Genomic DNA, 24,151 nt, shown 5'->3' with positions numbered 1-24,151 from the left:
CAATAAAACAACAAAAGAACAACAAAAACAAGCAAGACTGAAAATTCAATGCTTACTTTTTGAAAAGACAGCATCAAAAAACACCTGCTGTGAACTCAACCTGTTAACTACTTTTCTATGTTTGTCATTAGAAGCTTGTCAAAAAATGTTGATGAGTCCTCTCACGAAAAATATTAAATGATAAGACAAAAATGACCAAAAAATTGCAATAAACTCGCTGAAACCTTTTGAGAACACTTTGTATAAAAGCCACAAAACTTAACAGCTACTGAAGGAAACAATTACATCAATTAATTGACTCCTCAATGACCACCGTCTAGACCTGTTATCAATGAGATTAAATGATAAGATTGCAATAAGTACAACAAATACTAGTAAAACTAAGAAAAATCTTCAATATTTTTTTGAAAACGAACAAGAGAATAAGTCACAAAAAGAACTAGCCATGAGCTGAAACGACCTGTTTTGTTTGAAGCATTTTAAACATCCAATGAGACTTGTCAATAACAACAAAAAGAGCTGAGACGACAAAGTTGAAAAGAAAAACTTGCAAATTTCGAAAAAAAATCGATAATTCGATAAAACAATTAGTGTCAGAGTCATGGAAAGCACAAGATTTGAATAAAAACGATTAAATCTATAAACCTAACCCCTATTAGCAACATCACAGACCTGTCCATAACAAGAGTAATTGATAAGACTTCAAAAAGAACAAAAAATACTTGCAGAACTCAAAAGTTCCCTCGAAATTTTGAGGAAAAAGTATAGTCAAATTCTTGAAAACCACTAGCTATTAACTCGAGCCATTAAATATGTTCTTTTATGCTTTACTAACCACCAACCAGACGTTCCATTGATGATACTAAGTGATAACACAACAGATAATTTAAAAAATGGGGTGAATATAAAATTCACTAATTTTTTATGACAACAAAGACTGGCAAAATCTTAAAAATTGTTAGCTGCCCCTTATTGAAATCATGCAAAGTCAAAAAGCCACAATTAGAACGCAAATGTACCGTCTCAAAAGCACTGAAAGAGAAGAGACTCGGAAAACAGAAGTCAAATTGACGCACCTAAAAAAATCCACCTTAAAAAACCGCCAAATTGTTCAACCACCAATTTTTCACTCCAATTTAAGGGTATTTTGAAAAAAAAGTGACGCCTCAAACCTACTCGATTTTTTGCTCCCTTTACTATTTCAGTGTGACCACCAGTTTAACTTGACTTCTCACTGACGTGAAACAGCCGAAAAAAAACGTGACCAGATCTTTAAAAAAAAGACAGCGCACCAATACAATTCAAACTCTTTGAATTGTAAAAAACCAAGAGAAGGCCAATAATAGCTCCAGCTATCGCTGTGCGGCTGTCAAAAAAATTTGCATAATGACCTTTTCACCTTGAATTTTACCAGCAGTTCGTAATTTCTATGTATTAGTATCTATGCTAATTTTAAAGTCTAATGTTCAGAAACAAAATAACTAGTCATGAACAAATTTGGTAAAGCTAAAAAACCTGTTGAGCTTCAATACTCCTCTTCGAATTGTAAAAAAAATTGTTCAAACGTTCTTCGAGAGCAATTATAAACAATCATCGAATGATGATTGTATAGGCATGGTTTCTAAGCTATCAATTATGCTTAACGTCTTGAATCATGTTTTAATCTAGGCATGGATTTTAAGCTATCAATTGCAAAGTTTTTGTGATTAGACTCTTCTATAAATCTGTGTTGACAACACACATTACCATTTCCAGAGTCTTGGTAAGACCTAGCCGGCTTTTTTACGTTGAAAAAATGTCTTACAAAGAGACCGAAAAATACATATTTTTGATTATTGTTTTGATGTCATCGGGGTAAAACTATGAAGACACGGGGGTATGAGAAAGGCATTTTTCATACTTAACATTAAAAGCATTGAAACACATTCGCTAACCAATATGATACTAAGTGATTACACAACAGATAATTTAAAAAATGGGGCGAACATAAAATTCACTAATTTTTATGACAACAAATAGTGGCAAAGTCTTAAAAATTGTTAGCTGCCCCTTATTGAATTCATGCAAAGGCAAAGAAGCACAATTAGAACACAAATGTACCGTTTCAAAAGCACTGAAAGAGAGGAAACTCTGAAAACAGAAGTCAAATTGACGCACCTAAAAAAATCCATCTAAAAAACCGCCAAATTGTTCAACCACCAATTTTTCACTCCAATTTAAAGGTAATTTGAAAAAAAGTGACGCCTCAAACCTACTCGATTTATCGCTCCCTTTAATATTTCAGTGGGACCACCAGTTTAACTTGACTTCTCACTGACGTGAAACAGCCGAAAAAAAAAGTGTGAACAGATCTTTAAAAAAAGACAGGGCACCAATACAATTCTAATTCTATGAATTGTACAAGAGAAGGCCAATAATAGCTCCAGCTATCGCTGTGCAGCTGTCAAAAACTTTGCATAATGACCTTTTCACCTTGAATTTTACCAGCAGTTCGTAATTTCTATGTATTAGTATCTATGCTAATTTTAAAGTCTAATGTTCAGAAACAAAATATCTAGTCATGAACAAATTTGGTTCCGCTAAAAAAACCTGTTGAACTTCAATACTCCTCTTCGAATTGTAAAAAGAATTGTTCAAACGTTCTTCGAGAGCAATTATAAACAATCATCAAAAGATGATTGTATAGGCATGGTTTCTAAGCTATCAATTATGCTTAACGTCTTAATCATGTTTTAAGCTAGGCATGGATTTTAAGCTATCAATTGCAAAGTTTTTATGGTTAGGTTCATCTATAAATCTGTGATGACAACACACATTACCATTTCCAGAGTCTTGGTAAGACCTAGCCTGTTTTTTTACGTTGAAAAAATGTCTTACAAAGAGACCGAAAAATACATATTTTTGATTATTGTTTTGATGTTATCGGGGTAAAACTATGAAGACACGGGGATATGAGAAAGGCATTTTTCATACTTAACATGAAAAAGCATTGAAGCACATTCGGTAACCAATATGATTCTGATGCAGCAACAGAGAAGCCTATTAGCTTTTTTTCCTTTTGAGGACAATCCCGTTGTTTCAGAATCAATAAACTCAGTTTTCCCTATACCACCAAAATTATTTCTAGTGCATGGCTAGAAAAATAAATTGTGCTGCTTTCGTTTTTTACCAAAAGTTTTTTACCACGTTTTTTCCCCGCATAAGTATGTATAATTCCTATATCAAAAATTATTTGAAAAATTTTTTAATGTAAAACAAGAAAAAATAGAAAAATAAGCCTACCGGTCGGGTGTTAGAGTGTTGCAATTAGAGGATTCCTGGCTCTTAACGACACCCTCCGCAGAGCTGCCCTTGTTCGCACATTTATTGATGTGGATGTTCATTTCGCTCTCCCTGGAACTGACGCAGTGAATTGACATTTCATCAGTCTCTGGAATGAGAGGGAGCTTGGACTCCGTGCTCACTGGACGAGAGGCTATAGGAGAGATGTAGTTGTTGTTAAGCGCCACCTTTCTATTCTGATCTACTAAAAACAAGAGAATGGATATATCTGCCTCCCCTTTCCCCGTCACAACAGTGCCAAAATCAGAAATTATTTGTCACCATTGCTTTCTGTGACATACCAGCGCTCTTGGAAGGCATAAAAATTAAATGTCGACTAAGGTGAGTGCTTGCGTGTATGCGCGTGTGTTGTATGTGTGAGTCTATGCGTGTGTGTGTGTGTGTGTGTGTGTGTGTGTGTGTGTGTGTGTGTGTGTGTGTGTGTGTGTGTGTGTGTGTTTTGAGTTTTTATGTTGTTCCTTTAGCTTTCCTACGGCTCCGGAAAAAGTTTTGATGACTGTTATATTGGAAATTGCATCTCCATCCCATCAGTCTCTTAAGCTCGTTGTCGAAAGTGTTTGAAAAAATTTTATTTAATAGGATGATGCATTTCATTAAAAAGTTTAAAATAATCAATGAAAATCAATTTGGATTTCAACAAGGAAAATCGTGCAAAAACGCTTTGATCTCTTTTGCTGAGTTTTTAAGGAATTCGGTAGACCAAAGTTTAAAAGGGTTAGCATGTTTCATTGATCTAAAAAAAAGCATTTGATACCATATGCCATAAAAGAATGATTAAAAAACTCGAAAAGTACGGTTTCCGAGGGAATTTTTTGAACTTAATGAAGAGTTTTCGCGAGAATCGCCACCAGTACGTTGAATACAATAATTCTGTCTCACAAAAATTGAAGTTAAACTATGGCATTCCGCAAGGTCAGTCTTGGGTCCACTGTTTTTCCTGTTGTACATTAATGATCTCCCGGGAGTTTGTAAGTCAAACAAAATTACTCTGTTTGCAGATGATACTACAATTTACTCTGTTGCAAAGCAGAACACTATTTTTTTCTATAATGAAGTTAAGGAAAGAAAGAGATGGTTTGAAGAGCATAAATTGACAATTAATGACAAAAAATGCAGCTTCATGAATTTTGGAAAATGTTGATACTTGAACAAAGATTTTCTAGATAAAAACGTACAAAATGTAAACAAAATTACGTATTTAGGCATCATTATAGACCACAAACTGAACTACAAATCTCATGTCGAAAAAATAGCGAAACCGATGAGCAATTTTTGCGGAGTTTTGTACAAAGCAAGATACTGCTTTACAAAAAATCAATTACTACTTTTCTATGAAAGCTATGCCAAGTCTGTAATAACTTATGGTCTTATTGTTCATGGTTGTACAACTAAAACAAACCTGAACAAAATTTTCAATTTGCAAAAAAAAATTTTTTGAGCAATTTTTTTTTTAACGGAAATTTGATTCCGTTCAATCAATAATGAGCAAATTCAAATTGCTCAACATATTTGAACTGTATGTATCAGAAATTTTTCGAGAAGTTTTTTTGCAACTGGCAGACAAATCTGTTCATAAATTTCTTAATAAGAAAGAACTTCTTGCTAGACGAGTAACTCGGAATACAACTAAAGGAATTTTACCAAGCAAACGACATCATAAAGAAACAGGAAAAAAATTTTACAACGACAGCTCAGACTGGCTCACAATTATGCCGCTGAAAACAACCTAATCCCAGAAAATATAGCTAATGAACCGCCTTGAGTTAAATTTTTGGACAAAAAATTTTACTTTCCTTTACATTTTTGAAAATCAAAATTTAATAGATATGTTTTTTTGACATGCGTTAGGTCTCCTCCAATATGCTTCTGGGCTACCCACTCGATGAGAGATAAGTCTTTTTGGGATGCCCGCCAGGCAGTAATATCTATTATTTTACATATTTATATTGCTGTTCTGGTTAAATTCAAATTCAATTCATCTCGGATGGGCATTATTCCTTTTTCCGGAACTTCTTTCATTTTCTTCAATTCATGTAATATGCACGTAAAAATGTAAGTCAACAATTTGTGCTTTGTTAATGTGTATATTTTTTTAAAATGCCTGTCTTGAACCCTAAAATCGAAACACTGTGAGCGCCTTCCTGTTGGGGGTTTTGTTTACGTCGTGTACTATGCATATCGGGAGCTGAGACCCACGTAAAAATTTCATTGTAATATGAAAAGCAAAATTGATAACCTGGTCATACTGGGAATTTTTTGCACGACAGAAGCTTCTCATTTATGTCTTATCGAACAGGTGCCATCAATTGATCATGAATTAATGGTAAATATACCAAAACAGCTAATTGCCAGTAAAAATTTTACCCGATTTTCCGGTAAATTTCTCTCTATTTTCCCCGTTGAAACCAATAGTTTCCAGCATTATTCACTGATTGGTCCCGTAATCTTGTGTATAAGCTGCTAATTCCAATTTATTAAGTTGCAGACATTCCTGTAACTCCTGGTAGTTAGTCCTGTCAGTCCTGATAACTAACCAATAGTGGTCCTGGTAAACTCCCAGCCGGTAATCCAGCTAAAAATTTAAGGTTCTAACCATAACTTATCTCCTGTTACCAATAACGATGGGAATCCCATTAAGTTTCGCCCTGGAAAATGAGGGAAAATTACGAGGAAAATTATCATAATTCCGCCGCGAATCGACGCACTGGGGAACCACTAGAGCTGGCTCCCCTGTGTTACATTGCCTGGATGACGCCTGCAGACACTCTGATTAGAAACGGTTTCAATAGGGTCTGGTCATATAGGGTTCCAAATTTAATTTTTTAAAATTACAAGGAGGCTCGGTAATGTGCGATCGCACATAAGGTTCCGACCCCGCTCATCCACAATTTTGGCATAATTGTCTACCAAATGAGGAACAGATAGAAAAACACAAAAATTAAAGTATTTTTCGAAAAAAAACTGGTGTATGAACGAGAAGATCGCCTCCAAAGCAAATAACTCAGTGGAGTAAAAAATGATGCGTTAGATTGATGCGATATGCCGATATTAAGAAAGAGAGCGAAGACAAACGGCAAAATCAAACAACAACAAATATTAATTACATCAAAAAATTTTTATCCGTTTTAAAAACAAAACTTAATAAAAAAATCAAAATAAATTGTAATTCACCAGAAAAAAATGGTTATTTACCAGTTCATAATAAGGCTTGGTAACAATTAGACAAAAAAGAACAGAAACTTTAAAGTTAGAAAAATCACTGAATTTTAAAAAAAAAATTAATTTCAAAGTAACGAAAACCATTAGAAATCAACTAGAATATCACATAGGTTTACAATTACCAACGCTTCTATAGAAGCGAATTAAGAACTGTCGGTATTCAATTGTTTTACAAAGTTAAAAAAAGAACAACAAATAGACAACTAACAAAAAATCAATTAAAACTTGACAGAAAATGCTTTCGAAGACATAAAGCCTTACTTTGGCCCTCAAAATATGTTCGATTCCACCCTCGTCGAACACCAATAATGTATTATGCGACTGCTCATTAGTGAAACTAGGTAGCAATTACAAAAAAATAAGAAAAAAATAAAAATTATATAATACTTGTTTTTTTATTTTCAAAAAATTTTTATTTCCAAAGACATGAAAGCCATTAAATACAAAATTGGGACCTGCAATTATCCAGAATATGTCTTAAGTCTACAAAAAGAACGTCAAATATGACAAAAATCAGAAATTCATTTACTTTTTTGTGAAAAACCCTTGTGGAAGCCAGTAAGGTCATAACGAATTCTTTAAAAACATTAGATTTCGTGATACCAAACCCTTTTGAAACCTTCCCTTGAAATGTATTAAGTGGCCTTTCATTAATGAAACTAGGTATCAATTAGACCAAGAAAGAAAAAGGAAAGATTAAGAAATACTTGTTTTTTTTTCGAAAAAAATGTATTTCCAAAGACATAAAAGCCATTAATTACAAAATGAAAAAAATGAATAAGTTCGTTTATTCTTCCAAAGAAAGCCCATGAGACCTGCAATATCCAGAATGTGTCTTAAGTCTACAAAAAGAACGTCAAATATGACAAGAATCAAAAATTTCTTTACTTTTTTTTGTAAAAAAACCCGTGTCGAAGCCCTTAAAGTCTTAACGAGTTCTTTAAAAACATTAGATTTTGTTACATCAATCCCTTTTGACACCGTCCCCTGACAAAAAAAATGTCATCCTTAAACTTTAATTAACGACACCAGGTAACAAACAGACAATAAAAGGAACAAAAATTCGAAGCTAAAGTGTTTTTTTTTTATTTTGGAAAAAAATTGTTTTAAAAGTCATGAAAGCCATCAACTATCTACTATTATCACAAAATAGGCTCATATACTTTTCCATAAAAAGCTAGTCAAACCGGGTCATTAAACATGAAATTAAATAGACTAAAAAGACAAAGTGAAAACGACAGTTGAAGACAAAGTTACAAAATTCAATTAAATTCTTCGAGAAAGTATTGTTGAAGCGGTAAAGAACCACAATCGATATCTTTTACGATTTAAATATAATCAAATGTTCATTATTTTGAAAATGATTAATCTGATATATGAACTGCCAATAACGCGATAATTTGACAAAACTAGAACACATGAAAAATGGGCAAATACCTAAAAATTAAAAAAAAATTGTGAAATCTGGTAGTATCAAAGCCAGAACACCATACTTAAAGCGTAAAATCGCAATAGACACCAATTTTGAATTCAGTAGAAAGAAAGGGCACTCTTTGATTGCTGACACTAAGGTACAAGTTGACTAAATTAAGAAAAAAATGGAGGCAAATTTCAATAAGCCATTTTTATTTAAAAATTAAATATTTTAAATGTCAAAACGACCATAAGCTTTCAAGCATTCAACTAGATAAATTAGTTTGGAGCTAATTAGGAAGCCAATATGACCTATCACTAGTGAGCTTTGATTTGAGTTCTGTTATTTAATTAACATGAAAAAGATTGAATTTTTTATATAAAAAACCGACTGATGACAATCCGAATCCTTTTTGGATTGTAACCATCCAAGATTAGTACAAAACTACTCCTCCGAATGCTGATTGTACATCAGGAATATTTAGTTTTTCGAATTTCAAGATATAGATATTTTGTTAGTCATGAAATCAAAAAATAAATGCTGCGTTTTTATAATCAATGAATAAAGTAAGCAAAAACCGGCAAAGTTTTAATTACAGAGCACTCTCGACAGAATTTGAAGTCGAATTAGCCCCGTTTTCAGTCTAAAAAGATTTTGTTAGTGGTGTTTGGGTGTGCACTTCCTGCAAATTTAATCAGAGTGGACTAAAGAAACTTATTTCGTGCTGTTTTTGATGTCAAAGTCTGAACTTTGTGAAATATTTAGCCGGAATTTGTGTAAAAAAAAATTCAATAAAAATAGCCGACAATATATTTTGTCTTTAAAAACAAAATCAACAACATTTTTTTGAAAAATTTTATTAAATTTTAGCAAAATTGGCGAAGTTTTAATCAAAAATTCCGAAAAAAGGTGAATAAAGTCAACGGAATTCACTCTATTTTCTCGAAGGTTTAAACCTCCATATCTCCCTGTCAAAAACGAAAATCAAAAAAAACTTTTTACTTCCATATTCTACTCTGGACAAGCTTTCTAATGATACCAGTCTCAACTCTCTACGATGAATATATCGATCGGCCAAAATTGACTGAACAAAAAAAACCCATTTGAGTATATAGTTCCTCCCCCCCCCCCCGGGGAGGGGTCGGAACAAAAAGTTAAAGCACACCTTTGAAAACTGGCTGCACGATCATTTTGGTTGCGTTTGCTGCCAAAGGGTGCTGGAATTGGAATGGAGCTGAGTAGCTTCCACTTCGATCTCTGTTCACTTCTGTCACTTGTGATGACGTCACAGTCGTCTGTTGGTATGCAGCATTTTCTACCGTGTTTGTCGAATCTTTAATCGTGTTTTTGGTCCCGTCCTTTAAAGTGCAATTTACCTCCACATAGCTGATTTTTTTAGAACTAATTTTATGAAAAATTTTTGAAAGAAATCGGATCTATTCTGTTTTACCCCCCGCCAGCTTAGTGAGCTTTATATTTTTACGCCCCCCCCCCAAGGCGCTCGTGCTATTTTTACATTGTAACGGGCTATATAACAACAGATAATTTGTAACTAGGGGAAGTAAAAACTCGGGGGGGGGGGCAAAAACTCGGGGGGGGGGGGGTTGGCATGCAATACTGAGTATAAGATGCAGTTTATTCCGGGTATCTGGTCAAACTATTGGGCAAATTGTTCTGACACCTTGACCATTGGAGCATGAAATTGCGTGCTGACTTTACTCGAAATAACTGGCGAGTTTTCATCATCGTCATCATCAAACGTAATATTAGCAAAGTTGTCCCGGCCAACATCTTTGTTAAAACTTGTGTTCAAATTAGCCGAAGTGTGCTCGTGGCCTAAATTTCGATGCAATTCGCAAGAACCCGACTGGCTACTCTTTGCTATGTCGGGAACGCTGCGACTCATTGAAATTGCAAAAGGTTTTACACTTTTATCGGGTTGTAAATAGCCAGCACCCTTTTCTCGTATGACTTCTACCGATGAGTTACCGAGTTGGGCATCAACTATCCGAATGGGTTGCTGCTGTCGTTGATATTGTTGCTGTTGTTGTTGATTAATTCCCGAATGCTTTGGACAAGTTGCCAAACGCATCGACCTTGACGAGTTCCGGCTAGACGAAACCGTTTTTGGGTTCCCAATGTTGACAGTTACCGGATGGTGGTCGGAACCGGAATCGTAGCCTGTCAAAGTTTTGATGAGTTCTCGACTTAGCGGTTTTCCAGGAGTTTGTTTTGGTTCGGCTGAGTGATGTTTTCGTCTGGACCCTTTTCCCAGTTTTTTAGTTACAGTCATGCTACTGCTTGTAGTGCTAGTTTCTGTATCTTGTGTTTTGCTGACCTCAACGCTTTTCTTGATAATAAGCTGGATGCTGTTCAACCGTTCACCAAAGTTTTCAATCATTTCGCGTATTTGACTCATTTCACCCTTGAGAATCCGCCTGATTTCTTTTTGCTGTAGAGCGACCCAGTCTTGAACGACTGTGTAATTGGCTGAAAAAAGAACAATTTCGATGAAACTTAACTTTACTTTAACATCAAAATTTCAAACGTCGGCAATTCAGCGTTAATACATTACACAGATCCCCGCCAGTAAATAATTTGGGTTTCAAAAGTTTTTTGTTTAACCACTTTTTAACAAATCTAATTTATAACTCTATTTAGTTGATAGCTCTATGTCAATTCAGCTATTGCAAAACACTATTTAGGCGAACAAAATAGATTTTAAAGGTTTGCCTTGTCTTAGAAATTCTCAATTTTGAACTTAAGATTTTCTGTTTTGTTGCTTTTTTCTTAGCCAGAAGTTATCAACAACTGTTTCATCAGAATATTACAAATTTAGGGAAGACACGTTCTTTGTTACACATATTTTTTGTCTTTTTTGGTGTGATCTTGTCAACTAGGGCACCTTTAAGTGGGAAGGGGGGTATCCCAGATTCACATCCCCACATTCACTTATCTCAAGCAAAAGGTCACTCACTAACCGGGTTGCATTGGTACCCAATTAGCATGCATCAATGGAGAGGTTCCTGCGGACTTTGATGTGTCTGAGTTTGGGTTCATAGCCATAGCATCCAGAAGGCGTGGGTTCGAGTCCCCGCCTCCGACCAGCTCTATTTGCTGTTTGCTTAATGAAGGGGCAGAGAAAGTATTATTTGATATTGCTTGTAATTGTCTGGTTGCAGAAGAGGTTCGACCGTTCGCTAATGTCGAGTCACCAGTCTAATGAAAACACAAGTAAGAGCATACAATATTGGGCTAAACACCCGTAAGGGTATAGATCTGACCATATATTGACCAAGTCGTCGATATTGAAAGCAACAAGCCTATTTGTTGCACTCAAAATCTAGTTCAACGGTTAGGCTTTGATTGTTTCAGCGCACATTCTCCTGATAAACCTTAAGGAGTAAAATTTAGTACATTTTTTAGAGAATGCTAGTACCTCTTAGTTTTTACAAAAACTAAGTATTTTTTGTAAAAATCAACAGTATTTAGGTTTTTGTAAAACTTTTTGTAAACATCAGCAATGTTTACAAAAAGTTTTACAAAAAATAAAACTTTGTCAAAATTAACAGCTACTAATTAGACCAGATACTGATTTTTCCGCTCTAAATTTATATGAATACTGTTGTGACCTAACTCGGATTTTACGTTCTTTCTCATTCGTTATTTAAGGATCGTACCAAAAAAAAGTCACAAGCTACATAAGATTATTTAAATGTAGTATTTTGGATTAATAATTTACAATCGTGCCTTTTGTGACTTAATATTATGAGAAGTAACAAACCATCGCTTCCATGCCCTGATGAGGATGGTTGCCAACAGGTACTATCATCATAGCACTGTTAGCAGAAGGAGGGGGAGGGGGAGGTGCTTGCACAGAGTCCCCCATTGCCCCTCCCCCACCTCCAGTAGAATATTTGGAGCCGATGTTGGCTCCTGTAGCTGTGATGCTAGAAGGGTAGTTGCTCCACATATTACCATGAGCTGTCGAACTTCGGGAAGGAATAGCCTGAAAAAGTTTTGGATATATTCTGGATGTTTCGTCCTCCCATCTTAATTTAACTTTGACAACTCAACCCACGAATGCACAATTACTTTTCAAAGTAACGTGCCAGATAATAACACAAGAATTTGCAACATCGCATCATGCCCAAAGTGCTGGGCAGGTCGGAGAGGGGTAGGAAACGCCAAATTTTAGTAATCATAATACTTAACTTTTCACTAATTTAAAATTCAATCAGGGATACCCTGATTCGATATCAGTATTTAGCTGGAAAGATTGTACCATTTCTCAGAAAATTTGAAATTCAAATCAACGGGCTGTAGCGCTCCCCTGGCCAAATCCGGTTGTCACCAAAAATTTTTTTAAAAATTGAAAGAAGAACAGCTGTTATAAAAAAGTGCAGAATTATACCAGGCGCTTAATAACGCTTATTTCACAATATCTTATCATTGTATGGTTATACCCGAATAATCAGTTTTTTGGATCGAGAAAGTTTCATTACGTCATTTTTTAACCACGAAAGACTTAAATTTGCAAATGCACATAAAATCTGTTCTATTTTACGTGGAAAGCTCCGAAAAGGTGCAAATAACATAATTTTCGTTGAACCTACTAATATACTAAATCGATTGCGCTCGTTTTAGGCCTAGTATTTTTAGGTTTCAAAAACTTCTCGGTGATCAATCTTAGACTAAAACCAGCCAAAATTGTTGCTAGATTTGCCGGTTTTGAAGCAGTTTTGCTTGATGTTACGATCCTTACAACTGCCTTTATACGAGAGAGCCTTATCGTGAATTTACTATACGAAAAAGTGTTTGTCACCTTTTTTTCTGTTGCCGCAGCCCAACTGTGAACATTACGGTTGTTATAAATTGTTTTGATAAACTTATCAAATAGATTACCGGCTTTGTTTACATAACTGATAGACAGCTGGGCTTAATCGTGCAGAGCAGTTAACAAGTTCTATAACATTCGAGTTGGATTTGAACAAAATAACCACAATCCGCTACTTAATCTAACGAGGCAAATTGCACAAATTGAATGAGTGCAAAAAGGGAGCAAGACCGATTTGTAGAAATCATGAATGAGACGAAATGTTCTAATCACCGATTAGAGACTAAGAAAAAAACTGCATTTGGTCAAACTTTCAAGCTTTTATTAAGAAAAAAACTTGAATTTCAGTGCAATTCCATATATTTGTGAACAACTTCGGATCTGAATTTTTTGGTCAAATTAAATGGAATTGGCCAAACTGAAAGAAACTTTAGTACATTGAATGGTTGACGTCTCATAAAGTTTAAATCGAAACGAAAAAAAGTTTGAAGAATTGACCAAATATGAAAAAAAACCTTTGCAACAGTTGAAAGAAAGCAGTTCAGGATCGTAGATCAAAAGTTTGAATATAAAAAAGTTGGAATTAATAGAAAGAATTTGAATGTGGTCAAGTTTTTCGAAATTGCAAGAGAAAAATCAGATAACTCTTCGGTCGAATATAATTAAAAATTCGCGCGACTTTGAGCAGAGCTCATATCTATTAAGCTGTAAACAAAATTACAAGGTTTTCGTACTAGCTTCCAGTTCACTGCATCACGTCAGAAGAGTTTTGCCTCAGGCTTTACAAGACCATTATAAAAGGGGATTTATGCATTACCAGGTCTGAGTTTTAACACTAACGCTATGAAAGGGCGAAAAATAACACAGTTTCATTTGAGTCATTTTTTTCATGATAAAAAGCGTCTGGTTATATATGCATGAAGTAGTGAGAGTTCGCTTTCACGTAAGCGAAGCAACAACAATTAGTCTTTACACAATCGCAGGTCTTTGTAGTGCTTGAAAAGCATCAGGAGCGCAAAGAAGCCATAATGAATTGCGCCAGAGAGGGAACTCCTGATGATTACGATCAGCTCAAGCCTAGTACTCTAGGTACCATCTACATTGTGAAAAACATGGTGTCTAAGCCTAAACAGAAAGACCCTTTTTTACTTAAAGAGTACAGAGCTTTAAATCACAAGCCTGCGCTTGAGTTGAAAGCACTCACTATAGTGTTAGCGCTTGAGAACAATCTCAGGTCCTATACTGCACGCTACCGACGGAAAAATCTCCATAGGCGTTGTCGGAAAACGCTTCGTAACCACCGTGCGTTCAAGGGAGGTGGCCTAATTTACTGAAAACTGCTAACCTGATTGTATCCTAGTGTTGCGCTGTTGTTGGAGTCGAACCACTCACTGGCGTTATGACTTAGTTTACTCACGAGTTACGGGTTAGTTTGTGTTGTTCCATTTCAGTGGCGCTCTATGAGAAAATTGCGCTCCCCATTTTCTTTGGTTGAGTTAGCAAGCTCTGTGGTACTGAGGCAAGATCTGGTGTGTTGTATTCACCTTGCACTTCTTCCGGGCAGCGAAGTTTTTTTTCCATCTCCATTGTGTAGGTGGTCATTCTGTTCTTTCAACATGTCATCTATAGCAAAGTCTACCCCGTTGGATTACAGATCTCCAACCACGATGAATGACTTGAGTCCTATCATCGGCTTTTTCTCAGGCGCAGTTCGTCTCAGGTAACCTCCATCCTTTTGCTCTTCACTGTCACTAGCACCTCTGCCTTCACCAGTTTGCACTCCCCATTTGCTGTAGTTGAGTTAGCAAAAGCAGGCATTCCCAAGTTCAAGCTTAACATTTCTCACTTTTGCCTTGTCTTCTTTTTTCCCCCGTTTATCTAATGTATGATGTAGTATGTTGATTTTTGCTTCAATAAAACTTTTCTTCTAGTATGCTGATTGGATGTTAAGTCTTGTCACGTTCTAGGGTGTGACTCAAAAATATTCAAGAGTTACGGCTGTTTTGTCGCGTGACTTTAACTATACCAATTTGCCAATTTTTGTATCTTTTTTTTTCTTGTACGTGCTTTTTGTTGTCTGGGATTGGTTGTTGGCTATGGTGAGACTTAAGCTTAATCTGGAGTTATGGCTAACAATTTTCCTGATCTTTGTGATATTTCTAAATTAAAACATCATTGCCGTAAATAAGTTTACTATTGATTGACTAATCCCTCTAATTAATTGTGCTAAATTGTGTTGCGGTCGCTTCTCTTTTTTTCTGGAGTGTAACCTAAGTTTATTCTTGAGTTACGGCTAGTTTGTTTGTTTGAGTTTATGGATGTATTCTGCTATCATATTACCTTCCCCCGCCTTGCTCGTTTCTTCCTCGTTAAACGCTCGTTCTATCCCGACTTCCCGTTTTGTTGTGCATCGTCTGCCCTACGATTCCGTTCCGTCTGTATCATTTTCCCGTTTTGTACGCTATTCGCCCAGCGCCTCGTCCCGTTCGTATCCCTATTTCTCGCAAGTTATGTGCCCGGCGTTTTTAATCCGTCAGTCGAGTTTTGCCGCCGCGTAGAACGCTTTATTCGGCGTTTCCGTTGCGTACGTTCAGTTGCCCGCCTCGTCGTGCATAGTTTGCCAGATTTTTCCGTTCCTTCGGTCTCGTTTTCCATTGCGTCGTTCATCCCTCGTTCGGCTTCTCTCCTCGGGCCACTCCCCTTTCCGTTGGGCGTTTTGCCTCCGTGCCTTTTGCTGTCTTTTGCCGGGTACCTCTGTACTCGAAGAACACCTTCGTTTTTTTGCAGTTTGCTGGCAAACCGTCATACTAGGATTCAATTTAACCCATTTGTGTTGTTTCGTGTGCACGTGAACGAAGTTTTGTGGTAGAACCAAATTAAATTTTTGGTTGCTGTTTTATACGATCATGTCAGCATTTCAAGAAATGTTCTAGAAAGTTCATCCGGCGAGGGCAAAATTATGGGCTGCTCTTAGTAAAATTTATAGCCATATCAAAATTTTTTTGATAAGCAGGACAGGAAAGTTATGATTGAACGTCTGATCATAAAAGGCAATGATGCTTTCATTAGTGTAATTGAGAAGAATAAGGTGCTTTTTGGGCTTACGCTTAAGAGTGAAGATCCGGATGCCGCCTCTAAATAGCTGGAGCAATGGTTAGAGCTTATAACTAAGAAATAAATATCGCTGCCGTTCGAGGGTACATTGATTCGGTCCAGGACAAAGAAAGATCGGAGCAAAATACATCACCATTCAAAATCATGAACGCATATGAATTCTTCAAAACATCTAGCAAGCGTCAACATGAATTAGAAATATCAAAACTTAAAAGGGAGGAACTTGAAAAAAAACACAAAGCAGAGCCGCGCATTGCCAGGCAGCGCCTTGGAATTGAAAAACAAATGCAATTGAGACAATTGCAAATTCAGAATCTAAATAGGGAACATCGTAAGCAGGTAGCTGCTGCAGCCCTTGAAGAAATTGAGAAGTGCCGACGGTTCCGACACAGTTAAACTGAGCAAGCTGTTTACGCAAAGAAACACGGGAAAGAGCAGGAAAATCGTTCAAGTTTGGGTCAATTCATCAACGACCGGTAACGTTGCACATGTTGCAAATGAGTTCACACCATTCTGATGCCATTGCTCAATCAAACCAAGCAACTGCTGTTCGTGCTTCATCAGCTCAACCTCTGAAGTCGCATCCCTTGAATCTCAAAAAACACGGTGAAGTTGAGACTAACATCAACCTCACTGTCAATAGGCGGTTAGAGACCGGTAATAGGAATCTTGTATTCAATAATGCTTCTCTTGAAACTAACAACCTTTAAGAACAGCAACAGCCTCAATATACACCTCTATCACCACAAATAATCTTTGTTATGCCGGCACAATTAAACGCCCCGAACTACGCCCGACAGCTGTCTCAACCTACCATGTGTTTCGATGGTCTGGAGGTGGACGACCAAATGGTTCACGGGTCAAGCAGGCCAAAACAGTTGAACCTGGTCAGTCCTCCCCATTCAACACCATTAAATGCACTTGCTAATGATCCGCTAAATCTCAATCAGCCAGAAGCACAAATAAATGACCCGCCATTTCAACCCCGGTTCTTAACCCCATAGTCCCTCAAATCCATTTAACTCCACCTGCGTTTTGTTTTACTCCCGCACCTCTACCACCAATTCCCCATCAAATGTCAATAACCCGATGGCAAACAACACCAAACAGTTACCGACCTCTCCGCCCGCACCCATCATTTCTTCTGCAAATGTTTTTTATTCCAAATGGAAATTATTCACCAATTCCACTGCAAAGGTTCATGCCCCTAAGCTCTGTCCCCTCAACCCATGCAGCTCTCCCTCTGCCTGAACCAAAAGTCTGACACTTCAATGCATCCATCCCAGCTAATTCGATCCCTCTTGTTGGTACATCCTTAAATTTGAACAACTTACCACTTTCCCTGTTCAACAACCCTCATGTCCCTACGTCGCTCCGCTCTTCCACTCTTGTCGAGGCAGCAGTAATGTCCCAAACTCATGTAACATTAGATTTCATGCAACCTAATCCCTTTAGTTCTTCCACCGGTACAACCTCAAGCTTTGTAACTTTCAACTTTACACCAACTTATGGAACTACCGCTCCAAACCTGTTGTGTTGAGGTACCCGACCGCATCCCACAACTTCGGCTCCTTCTTTAGATTCCGGAAATTTGCCAAAAAACAGTTAGCGGACGCAATTACTAGTAAAAAGAACGATCCACTGCCCGACTAGAAATTGCCACAGCATAATGGTTTGGGCAACTTAAAAGCACCAAGTCACTGACTGGTAATGTCAAGCCGACTTACTTAAAATTATACAAACCGGAAAAGCAAAGACCAATATTGCCGAGTTTGCATACTGCGGATTAATGTATCAAGATGCAGTTAGTACACTTGAACGTAAATTTGGCTAACCACAGGCAGTTGTCATTGCACATTTAGACAAACTCAGTTTTTTCCCCGCACTAAAGGTGCACAAAAATAGTATCATCAAAATCTATTCTGCAACCAACTGAAGTCCTGTCTGTGTCTTTAACTCACTTTCATACAACGCTGACTTGAATTTCGCCTCAATACACGGCGGTACAAAAGTTGCTGCTTTATATGAGAGTCAATGTCACTCATTACACTCCAGAAACATTGGGTAAGGCCAACACTCCTCGACTTCAACGACTGGTTGAAGCAAAAGGATGAGGCATATGACTGGATCCAAAAATCACAAAAGGCAAGAACTGAGGACAACACCAACTCATTAACCTGGGCCAAAGTTGCCTCAAGGACTTTCGCTGCCGACATACAGACAAAAACACATTCAAATTTTCCTTCAGGGTTAACTCTAAAGGGTTCAAATGCTTGGTTGTCGCGTGATTTTACAGTCAGTTCAACCAATTTTGTCTCAATAACCTCCTCTGTAATTTTACCTCTTGACAGTTAATTTCAATGCTTTACCGAGCAAACAAAGGTTTTTTGTAAGCATATTGGACCCCAAGAGTTGCTGCTAGTGGTATCGCACAAAACCAAAACCGTGGAATATTTACCCAAAGAATTAGCCAACTGCATTTAGATCCCTTGAAGGAGGCGTTTCGTTTAATGACAGAAGACATTGTAGTGGTCCTACTCGATTATTGCCCTTGTATACAGTTTACTTTGACTTGCGCCATTATTATTACCGTTTTTATTTGTTGAAGGGGATTTAAGTTGATAAACTCTCTCAGCTCCATGGAAAAGAGGGAGCTGTTGCAACCATCTTTACATTTTCTGGGTTCAGAGCGATGCCGGAATATGTGTTTTCCCATTAAACAAGAGAAGCACAGTTTTGTTTCGGCCACTGCTATGGCTCGCTGAGAAGGAGACGATTCTTTAAATACTCGACTTTGGCAGATGCAATGGTTTCCTATACAAACAATGCAGCGAGTAGAGGCTGATGTTGTTGGGATTGCAGCCAGATTGTATGAGGGCGCCGACGTAATCAACATTAATGCACTTCAAGGCAAATATCCTCACCAAGCATTTCTAGACCCGGTTACATATTACTATGAAAACATCGAGTTGATGCTCGGACAGGATGTGTATCAAGCCAACTGCCCGTTTGAATAATTCGCTGCCGACAAGAAGTTCACGCCCTTCGTTTTTCGCTTGCCCAAAGGCTGGGTTTCAAGCGGTCCTTTACTGTCGTCTTCAGGTGTAGTCTTGACTTGTTTCAACGCTAAAATGGAGCAGGGTTCACAACTTACTAGTCACTTTAAGTCCTGGTACAACATGGGGTCGAATGCCGCACTTAAGCATGTAGACCCATGATCCGCTGCGGATGATTCTGCGCAAATTCTTGAAAACACCCCAGTGCATAATAGAATAAGGTACAATGTCTGAATGCTATGGGCTAGAGATGACATCGAATTGTCCAATAATTACTCAGCGCAGGTTCAATTTAAATATCTGGAAAAGCGGCATACAAAACACCAGCATTTGAGGGAAAATCATTCGAATACGATAAATGAGGACTTAGAGAAGGGCTATGTAGTAAGGATCAAAAATGCCCGTAAGATTGAAAGTTGCTCCGAACGTGAGTGGTACCTACCGCAGCATCCGGTTGTTAATCCGATCAAGAAGCCAGCGAAAGTTTTTAGGGTTCTTAATGCGGCAGCTAAATTTCATGGCGCATCTAGTACCCACCAGACCTGATTTACTAAAAAAAAACTAATCTACGTACTCTTGCGGTTCGGAAAACATCCATTTGCCGTATCAGCCGAAATCGAGGGAATGTTCTTCGAAACATGAGTGTTACAATGTGATCAGCCATCTTTGCGCTTTTTGTGGCGGGAGGACCCAAACGAAATGTTGTGGTACATCTGTATAATGGCTACATTTTTGGAGCAAAAGACTCACCCACCTGCGCTAACTTTGCTGTACAGCACACGGCACGTAATAGAAAATGCTAAAAAGTATTTGGAAGCCGCAAAAGCCAAATTTTAGAACCTCTACATAAACGGCTACTTAGATTCAGTGAAATCCCTTTAACGGGCCCTCATTAGGTCGAAAGAATTGCTACATCTTCTCCTTCTAGGTGAGTTCAAGCTTACTAAGTTTGTAAGCAATGTGCCAGATCTGGCTGACAGAATTGCTGGGTACCCTAACTCTACTGAACCGAAGGTCATCGTTTCATCCAAAAAGGAAACGATGAACGTGCTTTGGTTTAAGTGTGATCACGACAAAGACACTTTGGTTGTGAGCAGGGGTACTATTAGCACCGTCACAAAAAGTTTAACACGGCGCATGGTCTTGAGTCAAAGGCATACGACCTCATTGGTCTTGTTGCACCGCTTACTGTATGTGCTCGTTTAATCTTGAAAGACATTTGGCGTGTCAATGGACAAAGTTGGGATTACGAATTACCCACAAAAACAGTTGATAGATTCCTTGAATGATGTGTAAAATTGCCGCAGTTGACTAAGATCACTATATCAATAAGTTAACATCAAGCGTCGATAACATCAAGCTCGCGGTTGTAACCAAGAAACAAGGTTCATTGCTCCACAACATCTGTAGCTGCATTAGCAACCAAGTCCGTTATGGAATAAAGCATCAATCTAATACCGTTTAATAAGTTCAGTTTTTGTCAAAAACTACTTCGAATTACGGCATAGATACTTCGCCTTTTACCATCTCACTAAAGTTACCGTACCGTAGACGGCAGCATACCGGACTTTGTTGAGCTTGAAGAAGCCGAGCGTCCTCTCCAGTCCTTTGTTGAAGGAAAATCCATTGGTACTGAAAGAAAGGACCTTCTTGACATTAAACCCGTTAATAAAGGCAGCCACAATGCTCAGTTTACACAGTTTCTTGGGCCTCTGGGTCTCATTCGTTCTGCAGGTCAACTCCGACGGCTAGCGTATATTGACTTTGACACTAAACATCATATTGTGCTGGATGCGCGTCGCACAATTGTAAAAATGTTTCCGCAGCACACTCAATTGAAAAGCCATCATCAGGGCCTTGACTACCTATGGCCAGGGGTACAGGAGCGTTATATCATCCTTAAACTACGTTGCTCGCTGCGTACCATCAAGTGAAACTGCTTCTTCTGCAAAAAATTACAAGCGGCAACCATTCAACCAATCATTGCAGACCTCCAAAGGAGACACTAGTATACCTGTCTCCTCCCTTTGCCAACAATGGGATTGATTACTTTGACACATTCTACGTCACTGTTCGCCGGAGCACCAAAAGGAGGTGCAGATTTTTCTTCACTTGTCTGACTACTCGTTCTAGCCATGTTGAGGTCGTTCCGTTCATGGACACTAGTTCCTGTGTATTGAGAGTCGAGCGGTTTGGTCCTCACAGGGGTACGCCTGCTATGATTTGGTCAGATAATAGTACGAACTTTATTGGAGCGGCAAAAGAGCTCCGTGAATGCATTGAAAAATGGGTCACGCTCAATATCGCCGCTGAACTTGCGCATAAAGGCATTAAGTGGAGGTTATGTCCACCCTGCGCACTACACCAAGGTGGCGTCGGGGAGAGGTTGGCCCGCATCTGTAACAGAGTACGTTATACCATCCTCGGTACACTTCACCTCACAGATGAGGTTTTGAACACAACTTTTTGTCTGGTTGAATATGCAAACGGACGTCCGTTAACGGCCGTAAGCGCCATTTCGTTCGACCTAGGCGCAATAACAATCAGTCATTTTGCAGTCCAACGCCAATGCAATTTGGGCGCGCTGGTTTAAGGAATATGTACCTGCTCTGAACCGTTTTTTGTAATGTTATTGTCTGGCGAGCATCATTATTGAAATGTTATGATTTATGTACCGCGCACTCAACTGAAAAGCCATCATCAGGGCTTTGACTACTTATGGCCAGGGGTACAGGAGCGTTATGTCAACCTTAAACTACGTTCCTCGCTGCGTACCATCAAGTGAAACTGCGTCTTCTGCAAAAAATTACGTGCGGCAACCATTCAACCAATCTCTGCAGACCTCCAAAAGGAGACACTAGTATACCTGTCTCTTCCCTTTGCCAACAATGTGATTGATTACTTTAACCCATTCTACGTCTCTGTTCGCCGGAGTACCAAAAGGAGGTGCAGTTTTTTCTTCACTTGTCTGAGTACTCGTTCTGTCCATGTTGAGGTCGTTCAGTTCATGGACACTAGTTCCTGTGTATTGAGAGTCGAGCGGTTTGTTCCTCACAGGGGTACGCCTGCTATGATTTGGTCAGATAATAGTACGAACTTTATTGGAGCGGCAAAAGAGCTCCGTGAATGCATTGAAAAATGGGTCACGCTCAATATCACCGCTGAACTTGCACATAAGGGCATTAAATGGAGGTTATGTCCAAACTGCGCGCTACACCAAGGTGGCGTCGGGGAGAGGTTGAACCGCATCTGCAAGAGAGTACGTTATACCATCCTCGGTACACGTCGCCTCACAGATCAGGTTTTGAACACAACATTTTGTCTGGTAGAATATGCACTGAGCGCACGTCCGTTAACGCCCGTATGCGCTGACTCGTCCGACCTAGGGGCAATAACACTCAATCATTTTGCAGTCCAACGCCAATTCAATTTGGGCGCGTTGGTTTAAGGAATATGTACCTGCTCTGACCCGTATTTTGTAATGTTATTGTCTGGCGAGCATCATTGTTGTAATGTTATGTTTTATGTAGCGCACACTCAAATTAAAAGCGATCATCAGGGCCTTGACTACCTATGGCCTGGGGTACAGGAGCGTTATGTCATCCTTAAATTACGTTCCTCACTGCAAACCATCAAGTGAAACTGCGTCTTCTGCAAAAAATTCCGTGCGACAACCATTCAACCAATCAATGCAGACCTCCAAAAGGAGACACTAGTATACTTGTCTCCTCCCTTTGCCAACAATGGGATTGATTACTTTAACCATTCTACGTCTCTGTTCGCCGGAGCACCAAAAGGAGGTGCAGTTTTTTCTTCACTTGTCTGACTACTCGTTCTGTCCATGTTGAGGTCGTTCCGTTCGTGGACACTAGTTCCTGTGTATTGAGAGTCGAGCTTTTTGTTCCTCACAGGGGTACGCCTGCTATGATTTGGTCAGATAATAGTACGAACTTTCTTGGAGCGGCAAAAGAGCTCCGTGAATGCATTGAAAAATGGGTCACGCTCAATATCACCGCTGAACTTGCGCATAAAGGCATTAAGTGGAGGTTATGTCCACCCTGCGCACTACACCAAGGTGGCGTCGGGGAGAGGTTGGCCCGCATCTGTAACAGAGTACGTTATACCATCCTCGGTACACTTCGCCTCACAGATGAGGTTTTGAACACAACATTTTGTCTGGTAGAATATGCACTGAGCGCACGTCCGTTAACGCCCGTATGCGCTCACTCGTCCGACCTAGGCGCAATAACACTCAATCATTTTGCAGTCCAACGCCAATTCAATTTGGGCGCGTTGGTTTAAGGAATATGTACCTGCTCTGACCCGTATTTTGTAATGTTATTGTCTGGCGAGCATCATTGTTGTAATGTTATGTTTTTTGTAGCGCACACTCAAATGAAAAGCCATCATCAGGGCCTTGACTACCTATGGCCAGGGGTACAGGAGCGTTATGTCATCCTTAAACTACGTTCCTCACTGCAAACCATCAAGTGAAACTGCGTCTTGTGCAAAAAATTCCGTGCGGCAACCATTCAACCAATCAATGCAGACCTCCAAAAGGAGACACTAGTATACCTGTCTCCTCCCTTTGCCAACAATGGGATTGATTACTTTAACCCATTCTACGTCTCTGTTCGCCGGAGCACCAAAAGGAGGTGCATTTTTTTCTTCACTTGTCTGACTACTCGTTCTGTCCATGTTGAGGTCGTTCCGTTCGTGGACACTAGTTCCTGTGTATTGAGAGTCGAGCTTTTTGTTCCTCACAGGGGTACGCCTGCTATGATTTGGTCGGATAATAGTACGAACTTTATTGGAGCGGCAAAACAACTCCGTGAATGCATTGAAAAATGGGTCACGCTCAATATCGCCGCTGAACTTTCGCATAAAGGCATTAAGTGGAGGTTATGTCCACCCTGCGCACTACACCAAGGTGGCGTCGGGGAGAGGTTGGCCCGCATCTGTAACAGAGTACGTTATACCATCCTCGGTACACTTCGCCTCACAGATGAGGTTTTGAACACAACATTTTGTCTGGTAGAATATGCACTGAGCGCACGTCCGTTAACGCCCGTATGCGCTCACTCGTCCGACCTAGGCGCAATAACACTCAATCATTTTGCAGTCCAACGCCAATTCAATTTGTGCGCGTTGGTTTAAAGAATATGTACC

At 38.8% G+C, this 24,151-nt stretch overlaps 1 protein-coding gene across 1 annotated transcript in view; it reads right to left on the bottom strand.

The window, feature by feature from the left end:
* The window catches only part of LOC142345119 (uncharacterized), a 66,478-nt gene that overhangs the window by 1,902 nt on the left and 40,425 nt on the right, over positions 1 to 24,151 (bottom strand). The window contains exons 6-10 of the mRNA XM_075397205.1: positions 11,760 to 11,984; positions 10,957 to 11,194; positions 9,657 to 10,465; positions 9,141 to 9,333; positions 3,283 to 3,526 (exon numbers count right to left, since the gene is read on the bottom strand). Coding sequence (XP_075253320.1) covers positions 3,283 to 3,526; positions 9,141 to 9,333; positions 9,657 to 10,465; positions 10,957 to 11,194; positions 11,760 to 11,984 — 1,709 coding nt within the window. The remainder of the gene's footprint in view (positions 1 to 3,282; positions 3,527 to 9,140; positions 9,334 to 9,656; positions 10,466 to 10,956; positions 11,195 to 11,759; positions 11,985 to 24,151) is intronic.

The sequence above is a fragment of the Convolutriloba macropyga genome, chromosome 8 (assembly GCF_964194025.1).
Source record: "Convolutriloba macropyga chromosome 8, txConMacr16.3, whole genome shotgun sequence".
Taxonomy (NCBI): Eukaryota; Metazoa; Xenacoelomorpha; order Acoela; family Convolutidae; genus Convolutriloba; species Convolutriloba macropyga.
This window is presented reverse-complemented; position numbering and strand designations above follow the sequence as displayed.